Here is a 24348-nt window from a genome sequence, read left to right as displayed (position 1 = left end):
GGCACAGCCTGGGAAGGGGTGCATGGCCCCCACCTGGGACACGTCAAGGTTTATCTGCCCCCGATGCTCCCCAGGCAGAGTGAAGAATGCAGCAAACTGCACTTTCCCCTCACTGCCCGATGAAGGGGAACATCCAGCAATGTTCCTGGATGAACTGGGAGGGAGGGAATGCTTCAGGCCTGCCTTCACTCCCTAAAGGGTGCCTGAGGGGTGGAGGCCCAGCACTGGGGCAGTCCCAGACAAGGGAGGAGGGGGCATCCCCCAGCCAGCCCCTTTTACCTGCCTGGTGATTCTTTCTCTTTTTGGTGTGGTTTTATTAGCGGCAATCCCATTCCAGACACATACCGTTTTCCTGCCACAACCTTACCCTGCTGTAAGTTATGATCAGAGGAAGTGGTATGTTGAATTCACTGGTTGTAGCTCTTACCATTTAGGAGGAGTCCTTGAACAAATAGACAAACAGACAAATGGACACACACACAAGCACACACAGAGAGAAACTATCTCAAATATGTAGTAGATGAACATCCTTGTATACCATGATCTGGTCAATTCTCAAGGTTAAGGTTTCCTTTTTTAATAAGATAGAGCCTCTCACTATGGAACATTTTCTCTAGCCCTTGAATGATTTGCGTGGCTCTCTTCTGCACTCCTTCTAATCTTGCAACATTAGTTTTAAAATGCAGGTGTCAGAACTGGACATAATATTTTAGTATTGATCTCACCGGTGCTGGAATGACAAAAAGCCGTTTGTCTGTTCCTACTTACTAGTCTCATGTTTATGACCCAAGGATCATATTAGCCCTTTTTAGCCACAGCACTGCACAGGTAACTCATGGTCTGTTTGTCCACTATGACCCCCTCGTTTCTTAACAGAGTCACTGCTTTCCAGGCTACATCCCCATTCCTTAGGAATGGCCAGCATCTTTCATTCCTAGCTGTCAGGCCTTGGATTTGTATTAAACACTTTATGTGAATGGGCAGAGCCTACCCAGAGATCCAGATCATTGTGTAGGACTTGTCCTGTCATCTTCACTATTTACCACTCTGCCAGTCTTTGTGTCATCTGCAAATTTAATCAGTTGTGACATGACATTTATTTCCAGATCATTCATTAAATTAGTAAATAACATATTGGTGAAAAGTCATGAACTGATAGGTTGAGCCACTGGCTTATTCCCTGGTGGTCGTGATTGTGGGACACTTGCACAACACAGAATACACGGATCAGGAGGAGGGGATGTGAAAGTTCCTTTGAGTTACCCTTGCACCTTTGCAATCCTGGGCTGCGGCAAGGAGCCCAGTATAACTTAGAGTCCTTTGGCCTGGCTAAGTTATAACAGCCTTTTTGGGCTGCCCGGTGGACTATGGCACTGGTTGGAATCTCTACTTCATTGCATACTATGACCCTTCCCCCAGTACAACCCTCCTACCTATGTCCCCTATCCCAGACCTGGCAAAGGGGACTTTGAAGAGCAGCTTTATGACCATCTTGTGTACTACGTGCACCAGGGGAATGCTCCCTTGGCATGAACCAGGATTTTTAGGGTCCCTTTACACCACTCTGGCCCATTTACTCAATGTAATCATGTTAGGATGGGTGTGAATGTAACAGCATCTTACCTAATCAGTCAGTTTGTCTGTGCCCACAAGAACACCAAAACAACACTTCTGTTCATGCAATCTATATATCCTCATTTTCATCTGTACAGCACCATTTCACTGGAAAGTTCTTTCACAGATTTCAAGGCCAGTATGAACAATTTTGATTATCTAGTCTGACCTCCTACACAACACAGGCCATCCTAGTGCTATGTTTTTGGAAAAGGATCCAATCTTGATTTAAAAATTGTCAGGGTTGGAGAATACACTGTAACTTTTGATGAATTGTTTCAGTGGAATTACTCTCACTCTTTAAAGTGGATTCCGTATTCCATTTTAGTCTGAATTTGTCAAGTTTCAATGTCCAGCCATTGGGCTGTGTTATGCTGTTTTCTGCCATTTGTCAGATATTTGTTCCCTGTGCTGGTACAGATAATCTGTAGGCAAATCACCTCTTACCCTCCTCTTTGTTAAACTAAATGAATAGATTCGAGGAGTTCAATCACTACAAAGCATGTTTTCCAATCCTGTACTCTTTTCTCAATGCTTCCCAGTTTATCAGCATCTTCCTTGACTTGCGGATATGAGAATTGGACACACTATTCCAGTAGCATTTGCATCAATGCCAAATAGAAGTAAAATAACCTCTCTAGTCCTACTTGAGAGTCTCCTGTTTGTACATGTAAGGATCACACTGTCCCTTTTGACCACAGTGTCAAATTCAGCTGATTACCCACTGTGACCCCACAATTTTTTTCAGTCCCTACTTCACAGAATAGTGTCTTCCATCATGTAAGCACAGCCTGCAATTCTTAATTCCTAGATACACATATATTTACATTTAGCTTCCATTTCTCATATAGATAGAATAGCTGCCTTCACTTCCCCTTCAAATCCTGCTGACTTTTTAACCAGTATATCTTCTTCCTTGGTTGTGGTTTTCAGGGCTTCTAGTAGAGTGTTCTTAAACAATTCTCAGTTTTCATTCATGTTTTTATGTTAAAATTCTTCCTCACAGTTGATTAGGTTCATAATTTTTTGTGAAATCAACCCTTTTAAAAGGCCAGTATGTATAATACTGATTTGGACTTTATTCTGATTTCATTTTATCAGTGTGATCAAGTCATAATCACTGTTCCTATGCTAGCTTTAATTTTTATTTATGTGATTAGTTTCTTTCTCTGTCTAGATGAGGTCTAATATAGAATTCCCCCATGGTGGATGCAATGATTTTTGAGTTAGGAAGTTTTCATTTATGGTATTAAGAATTCCAAGGATCTTTAGTACTGGTAGCATGAGACCACCAGCGTAGGTCTCCCAAAGTGAAGTCCCCCGTGATAATGCAGCTTTTTTCCATTACCTTTATAAATAGCTGCTTAAGGAGTAGTAATCCTGTTCCTTAGCATGTTTTGATGTTTGTAGCAGACACCAGCTAATACCCTATCTTGTGCTTTTTCTGATAGTACCTTGGTCCTTAATTATTCAAGATCATTTTCGTGACTCAGAAACTGGTAATGCCATTTTTTTACATAGAAGACCACTTCTCCTCCTCTTTTGTCTATGTAATTCTGTCTAAATAAGTTGTAATAATAGATTTTAACACTCAAATCACATAGATTAACTCACCATGCTTCATTAATACTAGGCAGACTGAATTTATATCCATAATCTAATTCCTCTTGTTTGTTACCCATGTGACCATTGATGCAGAGACAATTAAAGAATACCTTTGTTTCCTCGATTAATTTTGTTCTCCACATCTCAATTTTCTGCTTATCCAGGAGGAAATAAATTGGGACAATGGGTTAGTTAGAGCTTAAGAGAACCAGTTTTCTTACCTCGTCTGCAAGGGTCTAGTGAAGAAGAATGAAACACCACTAACAGAACTGAGAAATCAGATATTCGTGAGGAGATATATTAACTCAAGAGACCCTGGGAACAGGGACAGGAAACTTTGGGCAGAAGAGGGCAATAAGTGATCAGGCTTTCACAGCACGGGTTCCTGTTTAACTCTGGACCAGTCACAGTCAGGAAGAGCTAAATGACCTAGAGAGAGGCTCCATGTTTCTGAAAGCAGACATGAGCCACAGGGAAGGGTTCTGCAGGTCCCAGAGAGCTGTGCCCAAGGCTACAACTCACCAGAGTGGTGAGGAAATGGAGGAAGGGAAATATGTGTAGACATGTTTATTATTTGATCTAGCTCCTGTATCTCCTGTGCTGTCAAGTAAAGAGCAGACATGTTTTAGAATCCTATGCAAAGGTGTCTGTGTATCTGTTTGCTTTCACTGCCTCCATGCCCCTCAAGAGTCAACGTGTGAACCCAAATTGCCCACAAAGGAGGAGTTCGGGGAAGGGTGTGCATAAACTACACAGGAGGCTCAGGGGTCTGCACTAATCTGAGGGGTTAGGCAGTTGGGTATCAGCTTTCAGAAACGGGAGCTAGATGAAGGATCTGGCCGCAAAGAATGTGCCTAGGGACCTCCACACAGGGACAGTGGCTGGACTTTGTTCAGAGTCAAGAGGCTGAAAGCACACAGTGACTCAGCATTTGGATCCCCTCAGAGAAGTGAAGGGAGTGTCCAAGAGGGGAACTGTTAGATCTGGAACACCTGTGGTGGTGTTACTGGTATACTCTCATGTCTTGAAGGGCATAAGGACCACAGGGTAGTGTCCAGCACTTGCAGTCTTAACTGCAGTTTAACGAAAGATTTTGATTGTGTGTGCTAGGTTCTGAAGGAGAGTATCCTTGGCTAAAATAAAGGGCTTTCTGAGCAGCATGATTTAAGTTCCATTTTTTTTTGTGTCACAGCACAAAAGGAGATGGCTAGTGTGTCCTTGTACAAAGACTTCTGCTTTCCCCCTCAACTTTAAATAGAATCATTGATTGCAAACCTCTGACCCAAAGAAATTATGGTCCCCTAAGAAACTCAGTCTCCAAATCGTATCTTATATCACTGCTGAATGAGACCCATAGTTTGGTTAACAGACTATTCAGCATAAAAACCCAGGTTTAATTGCCCTTTCTGTTCTGCTATTCACTTTTGCACATGTAACCCTTCTGCCAGTGGAAGCCAGCAGTAGTCAGGATCAGGTTCAATACCAAGGGGTTCCTCTCCATGTAACAAAGAACTGGCTTGAGCCCCCACCCAGTAACTGGGAAATTCACACACCATCCCTGGATGCCTCAGAGAGCCAATGCGTCCCCATTCACAAGCACAGAGTCTGACTGTAGAAAAGAAGCTTTTAATAAAAGGGAGGGAAGCAACTTGGCATTCATTTGGGAAAACACTCCAAATAGAATTCACAAACAAAACCCATGAGTAGAAGTCCCACCCCAAGTATGTTGGGCAATGTCCTTTCCTCTGTGATTCTTAAGTCCTGCAATCTAAATGTCCATTCACATGCCCATCCCTTCTCTCCATCCCACTCATAGTTGTTGGGAGAGGGGAGGCTGGACAGGAGGAGGGAATGTGCGGGTACATATGGAGGTGTGGGGTCTGGGCATGAAAGGGATGTGGGGATGCTTACCTGGCTCTTCGCTCCCTGATGCTTCAGGGCACCACCCCCTGCTTTCTTTCACTAGCTGTGATTCTGACCAGTGGGAGCAGCAGGGAAAGCCTCCTGCAAGCGATTTCCTGGGCTGCCATTCCCCCAGCCATGTAAGAGGAAGCAGCAGTTCGCAGAGTTGCTTCTTTCCCACTGAGCTGGTTCTGGCCTGAGAAGCTTGGGGAGGGGGTCCCCCTCACAGTAGAAAGCTGGCTCTGGTGCTCCAACCCTGGGGGAGAGGCAGGTGTGGGGCTGCAGCACTAGCACAGGCTCCCCATTGCAGAGGAGGGGCTGGGCCTACAGCCCACCTGCAAGGTGGTAATGGTCCATGGACCACATCTGAGAACCACTGAGCTAGCTGTAAGGGCCACATTCCTTTACATCCTGCTTACACATGAAAAGTAACATAAGATGGAGGAGGGCAACATCTGAAGAATAACTGACCGTCAGTGACAGGATTCCATTTGGGGGCTTCAAACAAGACCTCTCAGAAGTTTTTGGGCTACATTCTCATTTATGCCATGGCCCCATTACTCTGGCAAGTATAACGTGGTCTTCATGTGAACAAGAATAAAGCCCAGCTGAACGCCAAAGCGACTGAACCAATTTTGGGCTATAATATTAAAACTCACTCTTAAATTGGACCCAAATGTGGAGAATTTCAGTCTAGAAAGAGAAAGTTTAGACTTTATTTTTTTCCCTGCCTTTATGAACCTTACTCCCACCTATGTGATCTTGAAATAGATCCTAGGGGCGAAAAAGCTCAATTTCCCAGCAGGATCTCAGTGTGAGTTATTCCTTTAGGAAAACTTAGCTCAGGTGGAGTTTCCAGTTAGTATCTTCAAGGCAGACAGATATCACCCTGTGAGAAAAGGATTCTCTGGGTTTCAGTTAATTGTTCTAACCTAAAGCCAATAACTTTCAAACCAAGCCTGCGTACAAGTATGGGATTTTCAGGTTTTTCAGATGGTTCTCTAGGCTGCCAGTCATTACCAGGAGGTTGGTTTTTGCAGTCCTTATATTGAGCAGTATTTACTTCCATGAATGATTCCACTGTGGTCATCAGACTACTCACAGAAATAAAGGATGGCAAAATCTAATAATTAATTATGAGTAAGGCTCCGGGGCATGGGCCCTGTGGAGGGGGCGTGGCTCCACACACCAGAAGGGAAGGGGCTGAGCACAGTAGGGGCATGGCCTAGGATATTAGGCCCTGAGTACTGCCCAGACCAGGGCTCTGAACACACACCCCCTTGCAGCCATGAGTAGCAGCACTGCTGTGGTGTTTCAAAGGGACCCAGAGCTCTGCCTGCCACTGCTGCTACTTTGGCAGTGGCGGCAGCCGGAGCTCCAGGCCCTTTAGAGATGCTTGGCCTGGGGGCAATTGCCCCTTTGCTCCCCTGTCAGCCAGCCTGGTAAGGGTATGATTTTATCACAAAAGTTGATGGTGTGACAAAATACATGATTCATCTTCCATAGACCTCTGTGATTTCTGCCCACGGTGGCTGGGAGTTGCAGGATATACCTGCTGCCAGAGTTTGTGGCCCCTGCAGGTGAAGATGGTGGGTGCCAGGGACCACTGAGCTACTGTGGGCAGCCTGGGCCCCAGGAAGCCTGAGCAGGTGCAGGCAACATTGGCCCCGGGAGCTCTCGGTCGCAACAGGCAGTGCCTCAGGCAGCTGGCAACCTGGGAGCTCTGAGCTGCTGGAGGCGGTGCAGCTAACCTGCAGCTCCTGGCCCCCACAGGGTCCTGTGAGTTCCAAACCACTGCAGGCAGTGGGGAAGTGGGGGAGATAGCTCAGTGGGTTGAGCACTGGCCTTGTAAACCCAGAGCTGTGAGCTCAGTCCTTGAGGAGGTCATTTAGGGATCTGGGGCCAACAGATTTAAAAAGGAAGAAAAAGCTGTGTGGGATGGTGCTTGGCCCAGCTGTGAGGGCATGGGAATAGACTCCATGATCTCTTGAGGTCCCTTCCAGGTCTATGAGATGCGTATGCCTCCATATAATGAGTGGACACCTTGCAGCTCCCAGCCACTGCTGTTGGCAGTGAGACTCTGCAGCTCCTGGGCTGCATAGGCAGTGGGTACCCCATGGACTAGAGGAGGACCCTGTAGGTCCAAGTCCTGGGTGATTGGAAATCCTTAAGCTCTAGGCCCTTGCAGGTGGTGAGGGCTCAGAGCAGGACCCTATAGTTAAGCTCCCCATTTTGTCATGCAGATTTTAATAAAAGTCACAAGTCACAGGCTTATATGAATTTTTCTTTATTGCCTGTGTCCTGTCCACAACTTTTACTAAAAACATGTAAGATAAAAAATTGTAGCCTTAATCATGAGCCTTTAGGTCAGTTCTGTCTGTGGCATTTATTCTCATCATCCCATTCAACTGTGCACAATAATATGCACAGAACTGGTGCTGCTCCAATCTCAGACACTCTGTCAGAAGAGATTAATTGACAAGCTCAACACTGACTAGAAAACTTGACTGTTAGTCTTATCTAGTGAGGTCCCCAACTTTTCATAGATGATTAATTTTCCTTGTGTTCAGTATCAATGATGCCAACATACGGTGCTTCAAAATCTAGAACCAGGCCCTCAAAAATTAAGCAACTGATGTTAAAATGGCAATATTTAAAATGTAATAAATATTGAGTTCTTTTTTCTTGTCTTTCCAATTCTGAACCCTATGGGTTAAAGTCACAGTTTCAAGATTTTCTCCACTATCCGGAGAGCTAGAAGGATACTTCATTGTTTGAATTGAAGCAAAGATTTCTCATATACTCATATGACTTCAGGCACTGGTGCTTGAAGAAAAACTCCTCATTTACTGAAACTCATGATAAAATTGTGAAAGCTGACAACATTAAGCTAGATTGCTTCGCTTTCTGCCTCCACTGCACCTTTTATCTCACTACAGGTACAGACACTTTACTGTTTTCTGGCTATGACCTTAACAAAAGTATCCTTGGACAGAAGAGAAAAAATACTATTTGTGGAAAATCCTTGTTAGACTCTACTCTTGTCCTCCTCCCCGAACACATACTGAAGAGGAGAAAAAGAAATGCCAAGGTCATTTGATAAACCAAAACACCAGGCTCCTGTTACTATATCCTAAGGAATATGGCAAGGAAGGCACTTGAATAGAAAGGGCTGTTGCACTCTGCTAAATAAAACAGTGCCCTGCATCCTACAAGAGCACAATGAGTTCTATAACTGCAGGGGGGAAATCATGTAACCTTGACAAGAAAGACATGTTAAAATAACAACGCTCTAAAACTATGAGCTGAGGGAAAGTGAAAAAGCAGTGAAGAAATCTCCCATTTCAAATGGAAAGAGAACGTTTTAGGATAACGAAAAAATAATTTTTAAATGTATTCACAGTCTAACCAGTAATGTTACATAACTCCTAGCAAAGGTGGTGGCAAGGGAAACATGATTTTCTAAAATTGATGGAAAAGTGACTGCCACATGGTTCCCCCGACAAGTACAGCATACCCCCTGTGGCTCTTTGTGTTTTTTTAGAGACACAGGCCTGCACATAACACAGCTTCTGGTTTAGATCATGTTGGATCTGTGAATTAAGCCTTCCAGAGTCCAGACTGTCCTCCCTGTGTCCCAAGATCTTGTTGTTTCAGGTACCTAGCTATACCCCCATAGTACTCTGTGCGTTGTTTCATCTTGGACCCATAATTAATGGAGATAGGCTAATGTGCGCTATTCGTACAATGGAAATTATGCTAACAGGAGCTGTAGATGCAGCTTTGGGCCCATCCACACTAAAAACAGTCATTCCTGCATCTATGTAGAAGCACTGGTTATAAGGAGCACAGGTCAAATTCTGTCTGCCCAGCAATTTTTGTCATCACAACTGGTTAGGGTTGTCCATGCTCACCACATTGTCATTAGAGATGGTGTGATAGGATTCTTGGGCTAGAAGGCAGCTTTCCTACAGCACTGTTTCTTAAACTTTTTGAGACCATGGAACACCAAACATTTTTTAAATGAGGAACGCCTATGAAAATTTTCCTCCAAAAAAAATTGTCAGGCCAACAAATCAAAAACAAAAACCAAACAAGCAGCAATTTATACACAAAAAACAAAATTAAGTAATTTAATCAGGTACCATAGAAATGAAAAAGTTACATTGTATCTGGTTTTAACAACAGAAAATACAGACCATCAGTGTATGATATCAAAAAAGCGTCAGATGCTCGCAGCACACCTGTGAGTTCTTCATGGAACACCAGTGTTCTGCAGAACATCGTTTAAGAAAACTTGTCCTATAGTACTTTAGCTACTGTTGCTAATTACTCAGGGACTGTGGATGTTTTTCAAGAGACCTTCCCCAAGCCACCCAAAATGTTGGCAATCCCATAATCCTCTGTCCATTCACAGAAAAGTGGCTGGTTTTGCATTCTGGGGACCTTCATAGTAATCTAGCCTCCTATGCTCTCTGGCTTTAGGAATTTCTGCTTTAGCAGCCTAGAAAGGAGGAGGGAAGAAAAGTTCATAAAATTCAAGTGCCCCCTAAGGTGGGTACTGAATGGGAAGCTGCAGCATGTCAAGCCACTGATTGTCATACCTAGCTAAAGTGACCTGCAACAAGGTGGACAAACTGTGAGCCAGGTCCAACTCACTAGTAAGATATGACAGTGAATATGTCAGAGCTGTGGTGTCCAACCAGTTCTGAAGCAGTAGTCATGACAGTGAACTAGCCACATTACTCTGAAAATAAATTTATTGTTCAAGCCAATTAGTCACACTCACCTAGCCAAATAGCCACATGTGGCTCATGGCTAGCTTTTGGACACCATGATGTTAGAGTAGAGTTACCATACTTGAACTTTCAAAAAGAGGACACCCCTGAGAAGGAGCGTATCAGTATTTACCAATTCACATTATATTACTGTGTTATAGTATATATAGTCATCGTCATCATCATCATCAACAACCATGGGCTCAGTGCTCATTGGTGTCCGATGCCTACCTCACTGTTTCCTTCCATCTTTCCCTGTCCAGTGTGGAGTGGCTTAGTTTCTGTAGACTAGTACTGCACCAATCTATCCACACCAAACCATTCTCTGGGAGGTCTGCCTCTCCTATTCGAACCATCCATTATGCCGAATATCAGGGTCCCGATTTTTCATACATTGTTCATTCTGCAGATATTCCCGAATAGCTGTAACTTCTGTTGTATAACCTTCTGCAATAGGTTCTCTTTTGGCTTATCTTCCAATATAATTCCTCATTGGTGACCTTCTGCATCCATCCTACTCTCAGGATCTTTCTATAACAACTCCTCTCAAATGCCAATATCCTTCTCTTTGAATCTTTCTTTATCACCAGTGTCTCACATCTGTACAACATGCTGCTGAATACACGTTTTCAAGATGCTCAGCGTTGTTCCTGAACTAATCACTTTGCTTTTCCAGATTTTATCCATCGCCTTCAAAATCACTTTTGCTTTCACTATTCTAGTGGCTATTTCCTTTTTAGTCTAGATAATGTTATGTTACTTCTCTATGTTCTCTAGTTCAATCCCATCTACACTGATCTTCCTTCCTATGTCTTTATCTCCAAACACCATTGTTTTTGTTTTATCAGTGTTCATAATCAGTTCACACCACTTCCTTGTTCAGCACCTGCACCCTTCTTGCTAGCTTCTCTTCATCTTCTTCAATAACTGTATCATTTGTGAACCTCAAGTTGTTGATTCTCATCCCATGCACATATTTCCCTTCTACCTCTTCCTTGATCTTGTGCAGTGCTCTCTCTAGGTGAGTGATGAAGATACTCGGTGATGTCGGAGCTCTTTGCCTTGTACCCCTACTCGTTCTAAACCAATTCCCCATCTCTCTGCTTGTCCTCACCACTGCCTCTGCATTGGCATAGATATCCTTTAACAACCGATCAGTCTGCCATCCACTCCGTATGATTCCAACACTGCCCAAGTCACTTTTTGATCTATCCTGTCAAATGCCTTCTGAAAATTGACAAAGCAACTGTAGATGTTCTTGTTCTTTCTTTGAGCTTTCTTCACTATCAATCTTAGTGCCAATATCTGCTGTATAGTACTTCTATCTTTCCTGAACCCCGCTTGCTTGTCCACTTAATGTTCTTCTATCTGCGATCTCAGTCATTCCGTTAGTTTCATTATACAATGTGAGTTGTTAGATACTGATACAGATATACTGCCTCGCAGGTGTGTCCTCTTTTTTGAAAGGTCAAATATGGGAGACCTAGTTAAAAGGACAAAGCGGGTGAGGCAGTATCGTTCATTTGACAAACTTCTGTTGGAGAGAGAGAGAGAGAGAGAAGTTGGTCCAATAACAAATATTATCTCATTCACTTTGTTTTTCTAGTATCCTGGGATTGACATGGCTATGGCAACACTGAACACAACAGTGAGTACATTGCCTGTTTCATACAAAGACGGGAGAGTTGCGTTGGGGGCTTCCAACAATTTTACTTGCTAACTTACTTTAAAGGTGAGGTACAATGCATTTTATCAGCACCAGTTCTGGGCTTCCAAAAAGGTTTTTTGCTGCAAATGCCTTTGCTAAGAATTAGGGATCATATGTTTTTTGAAAAAGCAGGAGTCTTTTCTTGGCTGATTTGATTTGTTGCTCTACAGATCTGTTTGAGCTTGATTTGGCTTTTCCAGCTCAGTTATTAGATTGTATACAAGTAGCTGAATTTCCTTTTCAGAATAAGACAAGCTCAAGCTTGCCCCCTGCTGACACGTTTTGCTATTTGAATAGTAAAAGGGAGCCATGCTGACTGCTTTTTTTTTTCCTTCTGTTTGTACACTATTTCCAAGGAAGGCAAGTGTGGAAATAAAGTACTCTGGGTGCTCTTATCCTCTTGAGAGCTTCGGAACCTAGTTACTGACCTCTGAGCACAGAGAGAAATAAAATAGGAGCTGTTATTCCCAAAGCCAGTCTCAGGAGACAGAACACTCCATTTCCAGGCTACAGATGAGAATGGAATAAGAATGTGTATGCTGTTGCTTTGAAAAAGCAGGAAGCCAGGTAGGAAGGGAATGGGAAAGATAGCTTTGCGTGGATGCTCTGCATCCAAGAGGAGACAGTACAATATGAGGGACAATACTGTTTTCCTTATTATAAAACCAATAGCAAAAATTCTTTGCAGTTAACACAAAGGAGCTCCTATCCTGCCTATGGGACCCACATGGAACAAGTAGCTACTGGCTGCCACAAGGCTGGAAAAGCCTTCATCTTTCACCTGTGTAATGTGTAGGTATGGCCTCCTCATGATACCCCAGATAGATAGGGCTGACTCAGTTCTGTAATCTGAGCCCTTTTATGATAGCGTCAAACATCGCAGTCTTCTTCTAGGAGCCTTGTCCCTGCTTACTCACTGCTATGCTACTCCATGCCAATTTACTGCATCGCTGTGGCTATGTCTACACGTGAAGCCAACATCGAAATAGGCTATTTCGATGAATAACGTCTACACGTCCTCCAGGGCTGGCAACGTCGACATTCAACTTCGACGTTGCGTGGCACCACATCGAAATAGGCGCTGCGAGGGAACGTCTACACGCCAAAGTAGCACACATCGAAATAAGGGTGCCAGGCACAGCTGCAGACAGAGTCACAGGGCGGACTCAACAGCAAGCCGCTCCCTTAAAGGGCCCCTCCCAGACACAGTTGCACTAAACAACACAAGATCCACAGAGCCGACAACTGGTTGCAGACCCTGTGCATGCAGCATGGATCCCCAGCTGCCGCAGCAGCAGCCAGAAGCCCTGGGCTAAGGGCTGCTGCCCACAGTGACCATAGAGCCCCGCAGGGGCTGGAGAGAGAGCATCTCTCAACCCCCCAGCTGATGGCCGCCATGGAGGACCCGGCAATTTCGACGTTGTGGGACGCGGATCATCTACACGGTCCCTACTTCGACGTTGAACGTTGAAGTAGGGCGCTATTCCGATCCCCTCATGAGGTTAGCGACTTCGACGTCTCGCCGCCTAACGTCGAAGTTAACTTCGAAATAGTGCCCGACGCGTGTAGCCGCGACGGGCGCTATTTCGAAGTTAGTGCCGCTACTTCGAAGTAGCGTGCACGTGTAGACACAGCTTGTATGTGATAGAGTCACATTTCCTTGGGGAATAGTAACAGAGAGGAAGCTGTGCTAGTCTATACACTATCAAAACAAAAAGCAGTCCAGTAGCACTTTAAAGACTAGCGAAATAGTTTATTAGGTGAGCTTTCTGGGACAGACCCACTTCTTCAGACCATAGCCAGACTAGAACAGACTCAGTATTTAAGGCACAGAGAACCAAAAACAGTAAGCAAGGAGGACAAATCAGAAAAAGATAATCAAGGTTTTCTTGGGGGATATTGCCTTGGGGGACATTCATTCAGCTTGGTTGTGTGGTGTGAGACTGCAAATTTATTGTGGGGCCATGCGGGTGCCCATAGCAGTTCCACTAATCTGGAGGTATAAATTGTCCCCAAATCGGAAATGATTGTGTGTGAGAACAAAGTTACAGAGGTCAGACACCAGTGGTCCCACAATATGCTAATATATTTATCGCTGACCTGGAACAACCATTCCTCAGCTCTCGTCCGCTATTACCCCTCCTCTACTTAAGATACATTGATGACATCTTTATGATTTGGACCCATGGTACAGAGACTCTAGAAGAATTCCACAGAGACTTTAACAATTTACACCCCACCATCAACTTATGCCTCGATTACAATATGCAAGAGATACATTTCCTGGACACTACAGTACTCATCAAGGATGGCCTGATCAGTACCACACTGTACCGAAAACCTACTGATCGCTATACTTACCTACACCCTTCTAGTTTCCATACTGCACACGTGACTAGATCCACTGTTTACAGTCAAGCTCTTAGATACAATTGCATTTGCTCTGATCCAACTGACAGAAACCAAAATCTATGAGATCTTTACCAAATATTCATAAACCTGAATTACCCACCAGGAGAAGTAAAAAAACAAATCGACAGGGCCAGACAAATACCCAGAGACCAGCTACTCCAAGATCAGCCCAAAAAAGCCAAGAACAGAACACCACTGGTCATCACCTACAGCCCCCAACTCAAACCACTGCAACGAATTATTAAAGACCTACAACCTATCCTTAATCAGGATGCCACACTCCAGGAGGCCCTGGTGACATGCCTGTTGTCTCCTACAGACAACCTCCCAACCTTATGAGGATCCTCACTAACAGCCACAGTCTACACCCCAGGAATACCAGTCCTGGAACCTTTCCCTGCAACAAAGCCCACTGCCAGCTTTGTCCACATATCTTCTCTGGAAATACCATCACTGGACCTAACCAGGTTACTCACAGAATCACAGGCACTTTCTCATGCTCCTCTGCTAACATCATATATGCCATCATGTGCCAACAATGTCCAGATGCTTTGTATATTGGCCAGACTTCTAACTCCCTCAGACAAAGGGTTAATGGGCACAAAACAGACATCAAAACACTCCAGATCCACAAACCGGTTAGTCAACATTTTAATGGAATGGGGCATTCTGTCAATGACCTAAAGGTACCTGTGGTACTGAAAAAGAACTTTTGCACCATTCTTTAAAGAGAAACAGCCAAGCTGGCTTTTATACCAGGATGGGAACTTTCTGAGTCACTATAGGGGCTCGTCTGCATACTTGGCTTAATCTAATTCTTGACCTTCCCTCCCACCCCTCCGCTCTTGGCTTTGCTCACCTTGATTATCTTTTTCTGATTTGTCCTCCTTGCTTACTGGTTTTGATTCTTTGTGCCTTAAATATTAAGTCTGTTCTGGTCTGGCTCTGGTCTGAAGAAGTGGGTCTGTCCCACGAAAGCTCACCTAATAAACTATTTTACTAGTCTTTAATGTGCTACTGGACTGCTTTTTGTTTAGACAGAGAGATAGCAGTGTTAGTCTATATACTATCAAAACAAAAATCAGTCCAGTAACACTTTAAAGACTAACAAAATAATTTATTGGATGGTGAGCTTTCCTGGGATAGACCCACTTCTTCCGTCGAAAGGTCACCACCTAATAAAGAATGTTTCAGTCTTTATAGTGCTACTGGTCTGCTTTTTTGTTTTCATTGGGGTGGGGAATTGGACCGGCAGCAGAGCTCTCTCCTGCCTACGGAGAGCGCCTCCGCGGCCATCCTTACCACGGCAGGGCCGCGCCGTTGTGAGGCCCTGAGCAGGGCAGGCAAGGCCACGTGGGTGAGAGGTGGAAGGGGACACGCCGCTGCCGCCGGCGCGTGGGGGCGAAAGGGCCAAAACGGAAACTGCCGCATCGATGATGTCATGAGCGGCGGAGGCCGGAAGCCGCCATGTTGGGGGTGGCGGTAATAGTTGGGGGCAGCGGGCGGCGCGGGCCGGAAGTAGCCATGTTGGGGGTGGCACGGGGGTAGGAGGTGGCGCAGACCGGAAGCCACGTGGTAGCGGCGGGTGACAGCGAGGCCTGATGGTGCCGGTGCTGCCCGGGCTGTTCGTGGGCGGCGCGGCGGCGGCCGGGGCCCTGCAGGCGGCGGGGGTGGTGGCGCTGCTCTCGGCGGACGTGGAGGAGCCGCCGCCGCTGCCGGGGATCCGGACGTTCCACATCCCCGCGCGGGACGAGCCCGGCGCCGACCTGCTGAGCCACCTCGACTCCTGCGCCGCTTTCCTCAGCGCGGCCCGGGCCGGGGGCGGCGCCGCCCTGGTGCGATGGTGAGCGCGGGGCCGGGGTCCTTGCGGCCGGAGGCGGAGCGACTCCCGCGGGGCTCGTCCGAGTCGGGGCTGGCCCAGTGCGGCGGCGCTTTCGTCCCCGGGCCGGGGCAGGAGCGCGATGTGGGGGGTGGGGGCCTCGCCCCATCTTCCTACAGCGACCCCGGCCTCAGGCACGAAGGATCCAGAGTTCGTCTCCCGGCGCGGCCTCAACCCCTCCAGGCTGGCCGGGCCGAAGCGGAGCGAAGAGGTTCTTCGCCCCGGAGCGGATGGACGCGAGGCGGGGGCTGAATTACTTTCGCTCCTGTATTTTTTTTACCCAGTTTTGTTCACGACGCTCTTTCTGAAGCGGGAACGGGCAGAAGACAGCCCGCGCCGGCTGCGGCCCGCAAGCCTTTGGCACTGTGTCTGCCGCCCGCTAGGACCGTCTCAGCCTTCCTGCCTCAAACAGCCCCGGGCTGCGCAAAGCGGGCCCTGCTGGGACCCTGCGCCTCCCGGGAGAGGGGAGGGGAGGAGGGAAACCTCGCCTGTCCTCCGTCGCATGTCCCCCCCAGCACAGGCCTGGCCACTCCCATTGGCCAGAAACAGGCTAATGGGAGTGGTGAGGATTGTGCTCCATGCAGCACATGAAATCTCTTCCCCCTCACTCCCCGGGTGTGGCAGGGTATGTGGCTGAGGGGCTGGCTGGCTGGCTGGTTGCCATCTAGGTTAGCGCCTGCTAGGCACAGCTCGCATCTGGCATGGCACTGTCCTCTCCAGCTCCCCAACTCCCTGCCATAGGTCAACACCCAAATCCTCTGCATCTCTCTTGTCCCAGATCACAGCTACCTCCTAGACACTGCACTCCCTCCTGCACCCCTTGTCCAGCCAGCATCTTCTTTTGCACCCATGTCCCCTGCTAGATCCTGCACCTCCATTCCCTGCCTGAGGTTGCAACTCTTTTGTTCTCCCAAACTCCTGTTCAGATCCCACACCATCACCTGCACTCCCTGCTCCGTTGGGTACCCTGCCTCTGTCCGAGACCCCATGCCACCTGCATAGAAAAGTGTGGCCTTTCACCAATCACCAAAATCTTGGAATGGTCCCCCATCAAATATTGTTGCTCACTCCTGTTCTAAATTGTTGTCTTTCAGCCATGCTGGAGTCAGTCGAAGTGTTGCGTTAGTTACGGCGTATTTAATGAAAACCAAAAAGCTCACCTTCGAAGAGGCTTATGCCAAGATCAAGGCCATCAAACCAGATGCCAAGTGAGTTCTTTGCCTTGTTTCAGTTCTATTTTGTGCTAGTGGGGACTGATCGGTAAGTTCTTCGTAGCCTAGGAAATGTGCCTCTGATCTTCATTATGGTTCCAGAATGAATGAAGGCTTTGAGTGGCAGCTGAAGCTCTATGAAGCAATGGGCTGTAAAGTTGATGTGACCAGTGCCATCTACAAACAGTATCGCTTACAAATGGTTACAGAGAAATATCCTGGTGAGTGAAGATAACGTGTGAGATGCTGTGCGTAGGGAAGCTGGAGCTGTAGTAGCTAAGAGTTACTGAACTTGTTAAAAGATAGTAACAGAGAGGTAGCCATGTTAGTCTATACTCCTACAAAACAAAGCAACAGAAATGTACCAGTTTAAAGACTAACAAAATGATTTATTTGGTGATGCGCTTTTGTGGGACAGTGTCCCACGAAAGCTCATCACCAAATAAATTATTTTGTTAGTCTTTAAAGTGGTACATTTCTGCTGTTTTGTTTTGTAAAAGGCTGGTACTGTATATTATATATCTTCTAGTGCGGGGCAGAGCTGACCCCTCCCTAGAGTAGTTCAGGGCAGCCGTCCCTCTCTTTGGGGGGCCCTGTGACAGCCACTTCAACTGTCTTACAGATGGGACCCACAAACCCCCCAGCAGCCTGGGGTATTACGTTGGAGGCCCTGGTGTGGGGGGGCAGCAGGAGGCATGGGGAGCTGAGCATCTCCTGCAGCCTGCTCCGCTCCACCATCTGTGTCTCAGCTGGGTCATTCCACTTCACCACGGTGTCAGGAAGTGCCGCACCCCATCCCAGCCAGCTCTGCTTTGCTCTCCTCCATTCCTGCAAGTTGCAGGGGCCCTGACCCCTCCTGCAATGCCATGCCAGCCCTTTTCAGTAATCCCCCAGGTCATGTCTCTTAGGAAAGGGGAGCAATGGGGGTGAAGTGGGGTGGGGAGAGGTGGCGGGGGGGTAGAGCAGGGGTGTTGTGTAGGCAAAGAAGTGGAGTGTGAATGGGGTGGTGTGGGAAGGGCTCAGGGCAGGAAGGGGCAGCCAGGGGATGGGCAGATGGGGGTTTGCCCCAGACCTTGCATCCCTTAGGCAAAGCCCTGGAGTTGGCTGCTGTTCCAACACTGGATATATCAGCACTGCCTGAATCAGCCTTTCAGTTACACACTGCTGGTGCTTGTTTAGATGGGTTTGGCAGTTCTGTTGATTTACACCAGTGTAACTGAGAGCAGATAGTGCTCAAATACCCTGGTGATTTGTGCATGTAAAAATCTTAATAGTCTGAACTCTGAATGTTGTGTATATAAAGTTTTGTGCACTGGAAGGCACCTGTACTCTAGACCCACATGTACTATTTGTAGATACAAAGCTTCTTGTAATTAGCACAGTGGAACTACCCTTCTTAGGCAGCAAAGGTTGAGGCTCATCTCTTGCTTAGGGCATGTCTACACATACCATACGCATACGTTGGCAAGTCTACACATACCAGGGGATTGCTGCTGCGGTGTTTGAGCCCCTGGGGGTCAATTTATCAAGCCTAATGAAGACTTGCTAGATCAACTGCCAATTGCTCTTTTGTTTGCTCCAATACTCCACCAGAACAAGAAGTGTAAGGGAAGTTGACAGGAGAGCTTTTTCTATCAGTAACTCCTTTCCCCCCCACAACACACACAGTGGAGATCCTGCAGCAACTCAGCCTAAGGTACCTTGACTCCAACTACACTATTCGTGTAGCTGGAGTTGCATAAATTAAGTTGATATTGTCCGGTAGTGTAGACCTGCCCTCAGGAACTGTTTAAGGAGGGAGAAGTTGTGGGTAGGAAGCAAACCTTATAGTGCTTTATTTATCAAAACAAAAAGCAGTCAAGTAGCACTTTAAAGACTAGCAAAATAGTTTATTAGGTGAGCTTTCGTGGGACAGACCCACTTCTTCAGACCATAGCCAGACCTGTTCTGGTCTGGCTATGGTCTGAAGAAGTGGGTCTGTCCCACGAAAGCTCACCTAATAAACTATTTTGCTAGTCTTTAAAGTGCTACTTGACTGCTTTTTGTTTTGATAGTGTATAGACTAGCACGGCTTCCTCTCTGTTACCATTCAACATGCAAGGCACTGCTTTATTTATAAGTAGGTCATTCATAGACTTGTATCACTCCCTTTCTGCAGAGCTGCAAGACTTGCCACGAGAAGTCTTTGCAGTTGACCCAACCAGCATTTGTCAAACTCTGAACAGTGAGGCTCTCTACAGGTGCAGGAAATGCAGGTATGGAACCTTTCATCTCTCATAAAATGCAACTTTGAAATAAACTATTGTAGGGAAAATAGCCTCTGTAGTTTATTGGATGTGTCTCTTTCAGAACAGGAGTGAGTCGTTGAAAATGTCAGTCTAAAGGACATATGATACTCTCCTTTGCTTAATCTTTGTTTCATAATCAAGAAGTCTCTTGGGCTCTGAAGCCGCACAGAACCCATGGGCCTAAATGTACACTGTCTGTAAGTAGGCACAACTCCACTTCAGTTGCTTCAGCTTACACGAAAACTAAGACTGAGTTTTTAATATATTGAAACTGCTCAAAATCTGACACCCATGCTCCCAAGGATGCCTCTTGCCTTCATAAGACAGCTTGCTAAATTTGGCCTTTTGATCATGGGAGTTTCTCTTATTTCCAATTGTCTAGCTGTATAGTTCTGAGATGTATGCCTAGATGGTCTCCTGTTTCATTAGCTAGGAGGTTGGTAAAAGTAACTACAAAGAAACAAAATGTCTGTGGGAAAGAGGCCCAGGGCTGAAGGCACTGGATTTGCTGAGGTTGGGAGGGGAGGGTCTCAAAACGAGCGGGCTTCACTGACCTCTTCAAATGGAAAAAGAAAATACAGCTTGTATAACTCCATCCATCTGCTGCCGCTGCTACTGTTTTGTGCTCCGCTCTTATCAAGTTACTGTCAGCTTCTCTCTCTCTCTCTCTCTCTCTCTCTCTCTCTCATGTGTTCTGGAAGATAGACGTTGCCTGTTTCGTGGTTCAAGCATTTTGGCCCATGCTGAAGGAAGTGGACCAGCAGCCTTTGTTCACAAGAGGATTACAGATCCTGCTCAGCTTTGTAATGACAACGAGGTCAAATGTACCTCTTACTTCATTGAGCCTGTACAGTGGATGGAACCAGCATTGTTAGGAGTGATGGAAGGACAGGTGAGAGGAGCAAGCACTCCATATCGTTTACCTATGAAACTCTATTAAGAGATGTTCTCACTTTTTTAAAATGGTTCTGTGCATCTGACCACACCCCTTATGTCTCCTGGTTTTACTGTTCCTGTGCAAACTGCTGTTACTGCTATAGCTCTTTTGCTCTCCACCACCTCTGAAGCTCATTAATAAGCTTGTGAGTGTTGTCTTCTCACACCTATTACAGTGGTAGGGGACTCCCGGGTGACAATAGTCATCAGTAGCCATTAACTGATGGAGGGTGATACCCATAGTGGCCTCTGCCTCAGATAGCCTCCATGACAATGGATTATTAAGCTGTTGGATATCTTTTAATAGCTCCAGTGAGTAAAATTGTGAGTATGCAGCAGAACGTGTTTTCAGAGCAACCTTGCAGAATTTCACGCAGTGTGTTAGAGGTTGTGGGTTTTGTATTTGGTAAAGTAGCATATCTATGATTTTTCCCATTATCACCAAAATGGAGGACAGGTAAGTAGGTTTGATGCCTGGACTGGTGAGTCTTCATGACATTAGTGAGTTAAACCATCTATTTGTTGCTTTCATAGGTCTACTTCTGCCAGAAGACTCTTCCCAGCTCCCTTATGCCCTCCCAAAATCCTAGCTTAACCATACATGCTCTTCAGTTGCCTCTTTCTTCCCACATTCCAGACATGTGATTACGTTATTCTAGCCACAAAATGCTCCTGATCAATTTCACTTAATGCTGTCCCTGTCTCCAAAACTTCCTGTGCACCTTCTCAGGCTGATTTAATGAACTCATATTCTCTCTCCACTTATATTAGTATGCCAAGTCATTTCAAATAATTTCATTTCAATAGCTGCATGACCGTTTGCTGCTATTTCTGCCACCTCGAGTAGCCTTCTTTCTCTCTCTCCAAGTCCCTGTAGTATCCCAGTTTTGCCTTTACTTATTTTTTGTCCCTCTGTTGTTTATACTTCTGCATTCTACTATGTACAGCATTTTGGGATAGTTCCACAGCATGGAATGCTGTGCACAATAAGGCTGTATTGCAGAGGTCCTCAGACTATGGGTCGCAGAGTGGTTTGTGCTCTGCAAAATGGAAGGCCAGGTCTTAAAAAGATCTCAAATCCAATTCAGGCAGTTGACAGTCTAGATGGTTAATTTATGTGCTTGAGACCTGTCAGTTATAATTGAAAATAAGGGGTAATGTTAAATGTTGGTAACTTCTTAAAATTTGGCTATTGCATGTAGAGATTGCACCTCTCAAAACTGGGATTTTCTGGTCCAGCAAGGTTCATAATCCAGCAGGACCATGAATGTTACTGGACCAGAGAGCCCATGGAGACTGGTAGGCTGAGGGCCAGTGGCTGGAAGCCCTGCTGGGCTGGTGGCCCTGTGTAGGGGAGTTTGGTGGGGCTTGGATTCCTGGAGCCAGGGCAGGGGCTGCATCTGAAGCCAGCACCCCTGGGGCTGAGTCCGGTAGCCCAGCTGTGGCTGGAGTGGGCTTCTGTGGGGCTGGCAGCTGGGGCTACGTACAGTGTCACATCCAGGGCCATGGGCCTGGCCAGAGGTAAGGCAGCCGCTGGGCTTTGAGGTGGAGGGGCTGGGGGCAAGTAGGGGTAGTGGGGAGGAAACAGAGCTTGCAGCAGGATGGGGCAGCAGGCTGGTGGGGTGGGGGCAGGGGACCTTCCTTGGGACTGGTCACATCCTCAGGGTGCCAGACAAAGGAAGTGCAACCTATTGTAATAACAAAATGAGTTGTCTCCTCATCTGGTTGCTGAATGCTCTGTAAGTCTGTTCCAAAATATTGTGAATACCCTGCAAGACAGGTGGCCTCTTGAAGTGTTCTGCAAAATAAGTTGAATTCTTTCTGTATGATACTGAAGTGGCAAGATTTCAGTAGTCTTTTTGGACTTGTGATGGATGATCCTCTAGTCTGAGAAGGGATGTGCAGTATTGATTGCTGTCTATAAATACCTACATGAGAACAAATATTTAATATTGAGCTCTTTGATTTAGCGGAGAGAGAGACATGGTCCAGTGCCTGGAATTTGAAGCTAGGTAAATTCAGACTAGAATTTAGATGTAAATTTTTAACTATTGAAACAACTTTCAAGCTTCATGGTGGATTCTCCATCTCTGATAATTTTTAATCAAGACTGAATATTTTCCTTGACAATATGCTGTGTGTATTATTTTGGGGAAGTTCTATGGCCTGTGATACATACGAAGTTAGACCTATCTGGCCCTACGTTCTGTAGCTGGCTCCTAGGAGTTGAGTCCTGAAGTCGGAGAAGTGAATTGAGTTTGGAAGAGCCTTATATCTTGTTGTTTGTGTTCACTGCAGCTTCTGTGCCCCAAGTGCACATCAAAGTTGGGTTCCTTCAGTTGGCGTGGTGAACAGTGTTCGTGTGGCCGCTGGGTGACCCCTGCCTTCCAGATTCACAAGAGTCGGGTGGATGAAATGAAAGCACTGCCAGTTTGTGGATTCCTCACTGCCAAAACGTGAATGCTGGTGCTGGTTTTAATGACTCCCATGAAGTTCTGTGAGAACTGTTGCCTGGTTTTATGTATTGCTGTGGTCTCCTCTTTCTGTTAATATGAGGGTGGTCTGCACTGCATACAGGTGTAGGACAAACTTTGTAAACCCATGCACTAGTGCAAGAAAGTTGTTCATGATGGCCTGGATGGATGTCCTTGGGGCTTCCTGTATTTCATAGATTTGGGGAGCCATATTATTTAGGGGGAAAAAAAAAAAAAGGCCACTAATATCTTCGAAAACCACTGGTGAAACATTGCCGGCCCTTGAGCCTGCAAGTGTGACGTTTGACATGCTAATAAACTCCATCTAATCATGACTATGGTCTTGCAAAATAATAGGTGAAATGTTTGAACACATTTGGAAAAACAGCAAGAAAGGCAAATTTTGAAACCAGAGTGGTGGCACGAAGGCTCCTTAATTTAAGAGGATTGCATGTTGGTTTTGCTTGTGGGCTATCACCTATTGTAGTATTTTTGTAAGGCCAGTTCCAAAGCTCCTGTTTGAAGATGGCTGTTGATGAAGTGTTCTGAAGAGGGGATGAATGCAGGGGCTTGTGACTAGAACACTGCAAAGGGGGTAAGGAGTTCTATTTCATAGTCTTCCATAAACAGTGTATGCGGCTGTGGCAAGCTGCTACTTCTCTGCCCCAGTTTCCTCAGCTGTAAGACAGAGGTGGTAATTTTTTGTAAATCACTTGGGATTTTGGCTGAAAGGTGCTGTAGCTGTGCCGTTGTCATAGGGATGGTCTCCGAGGGTGATTGTTTCTTCAGTTTTTGTTTAGAGTAGATCAAAGAAGTGTTTCAGGTAAGGTTAGTAAATGGATGTTGAGACATAATTTGCTATGAACCGGTATCACTTTACAAGAGGAAGCCAAAGGCAATGACACTTTTTTTTTTTCACAGGCAGAGCCTCAATTGTCTTGCTCCCTACACTGCTTCAGTCTCTGAGAGAGGCTAGATCAGTGGCATCTAAAAGGAAGACCCTAATTGCCACATGCTGCTGCCCTACCTCCCCACCCCTGCAGCCATGTACCCTACCCCCTTCCACCTCCGGTGACTTAGCAGAGCTGCCACTGGAGCTGCCCAGCCCCAAAAGCCCATGTGACAGCTCAGATGGCGGCGCAGCAGCAACTGCTTGGGAGCTCAGGCACCATGTGGCTGTCAAGGGCTGTGCAGTAGGGTGGCGGCGGCTCCTTGGGCGCCACACCATGTGGCTCTCGCGGCTGCATGGCTTGGGGCTGGGTGGCTCCGGCGGCACCCGAGGAGTCGCTGCACTAGCTGTGTGGCTCCCAAGCTGCCGCAGTCTTGTAGCACCCAAGAAGTCACCGTGCCACCGCCTGAGCCGCTGCATCAGCCTGCTAACCCACATTCTCCACAGTATGCTTCCCCGTTCACCACGTGGTAAATGGGGAGCGTATTGGACACTGCAGGGATAGATAATCCCACAGATATTTACTATCTTTACTTTCCATGTCAGTGACTTCTGTAGCTTATTGAGAATAAAGCTTACCCTGGGTTACTAT

The 24348-nt window shown here is 46.3% G+C and overlaps 1 protein-coding gene and 1 long non-coding RNA gene across 2 annotated transcripts; both read left to right on the top strand.

Annotated features, from left to right (window-relative positions):
• Window positions 1-8737: 8737 nt before the first annotated feature.
• On the top strand, window positions 8738-12157 carry LOC142016747 (uncharacterized). The gene is made up of 3 exons (XR_012646379.1): window positions 8738-8778; window positions 11506-11547; window positions 11964-12157. It is a non-coding gene; the product is annotated as an uncharacterized LOC142016747 (long non-coding RNA).
• A 3451-nt stretch (window positions 12158-15608) lies between these two features.
• DUSP12 (dual specificity phosphatase 12) lies at window positions 15609-24348 on the top strand. The gene is made up of 6 exons (XM_074983583.1): window positions 15609-15862; window positions 16993-17106; window positions 17212-17330; window positions 19268-19364; window positions 20103-20289; window positions 22632-24348. The coding sequence occupies exons 1-6, from the start codon at window positions 15621-15623 to the stop codon at window positions 22791-22793; spliced, it is 921 nt and encodes a 306-aa protein (XP_074839684.1). The 5' UTR covers window positions 15609-15620; the 3' UTR covers window positions 22794-24348.

Source organism: Carettochelys insculpta, chromosome 1 (genome assembly GCF_033958435.1).
Source record: "Carettochelys insculpta isolate YL-2023 chromosome 1, ASM3395843v1, whole genome shotgun sequence".
NCBI lineage: Eukaryota > Metazoa > Chordata > Testudines > Carettochelyidae > Carettochelys > Carettochelys insculpta.
Note: the sequence above shows the minus strand (reverse complement) of the source record. Positions and strands in the feature narration are given on the sequence as shown.

Excerpts from the sequence above, each read along its gene's own strand:
- DUSP12 (XM_074983583.1), top strand. The coding sequence starts at position 15,621 with ATGGTGCCGGTGCTGCCCGGGCTGTTCGTGGGCGGCGCGGCGGCGGCC. Across the intron at positions 15,863-16,992 it reads GGCGCCGCCCTGGTGCGATG|CCATGCTGGAGTCAGTCGAA; the intron begins GTGAGCGCGGGG and ends GTTGTCTTTCAG. Across the intron at positions 17,107-17,211 it reads GCCATCAAACCAGATGCCAA|AATGAATGAAGGCTTTGAGT; the intron begins GTGAGTTCTTTG and ends TTATGGTTCCAG.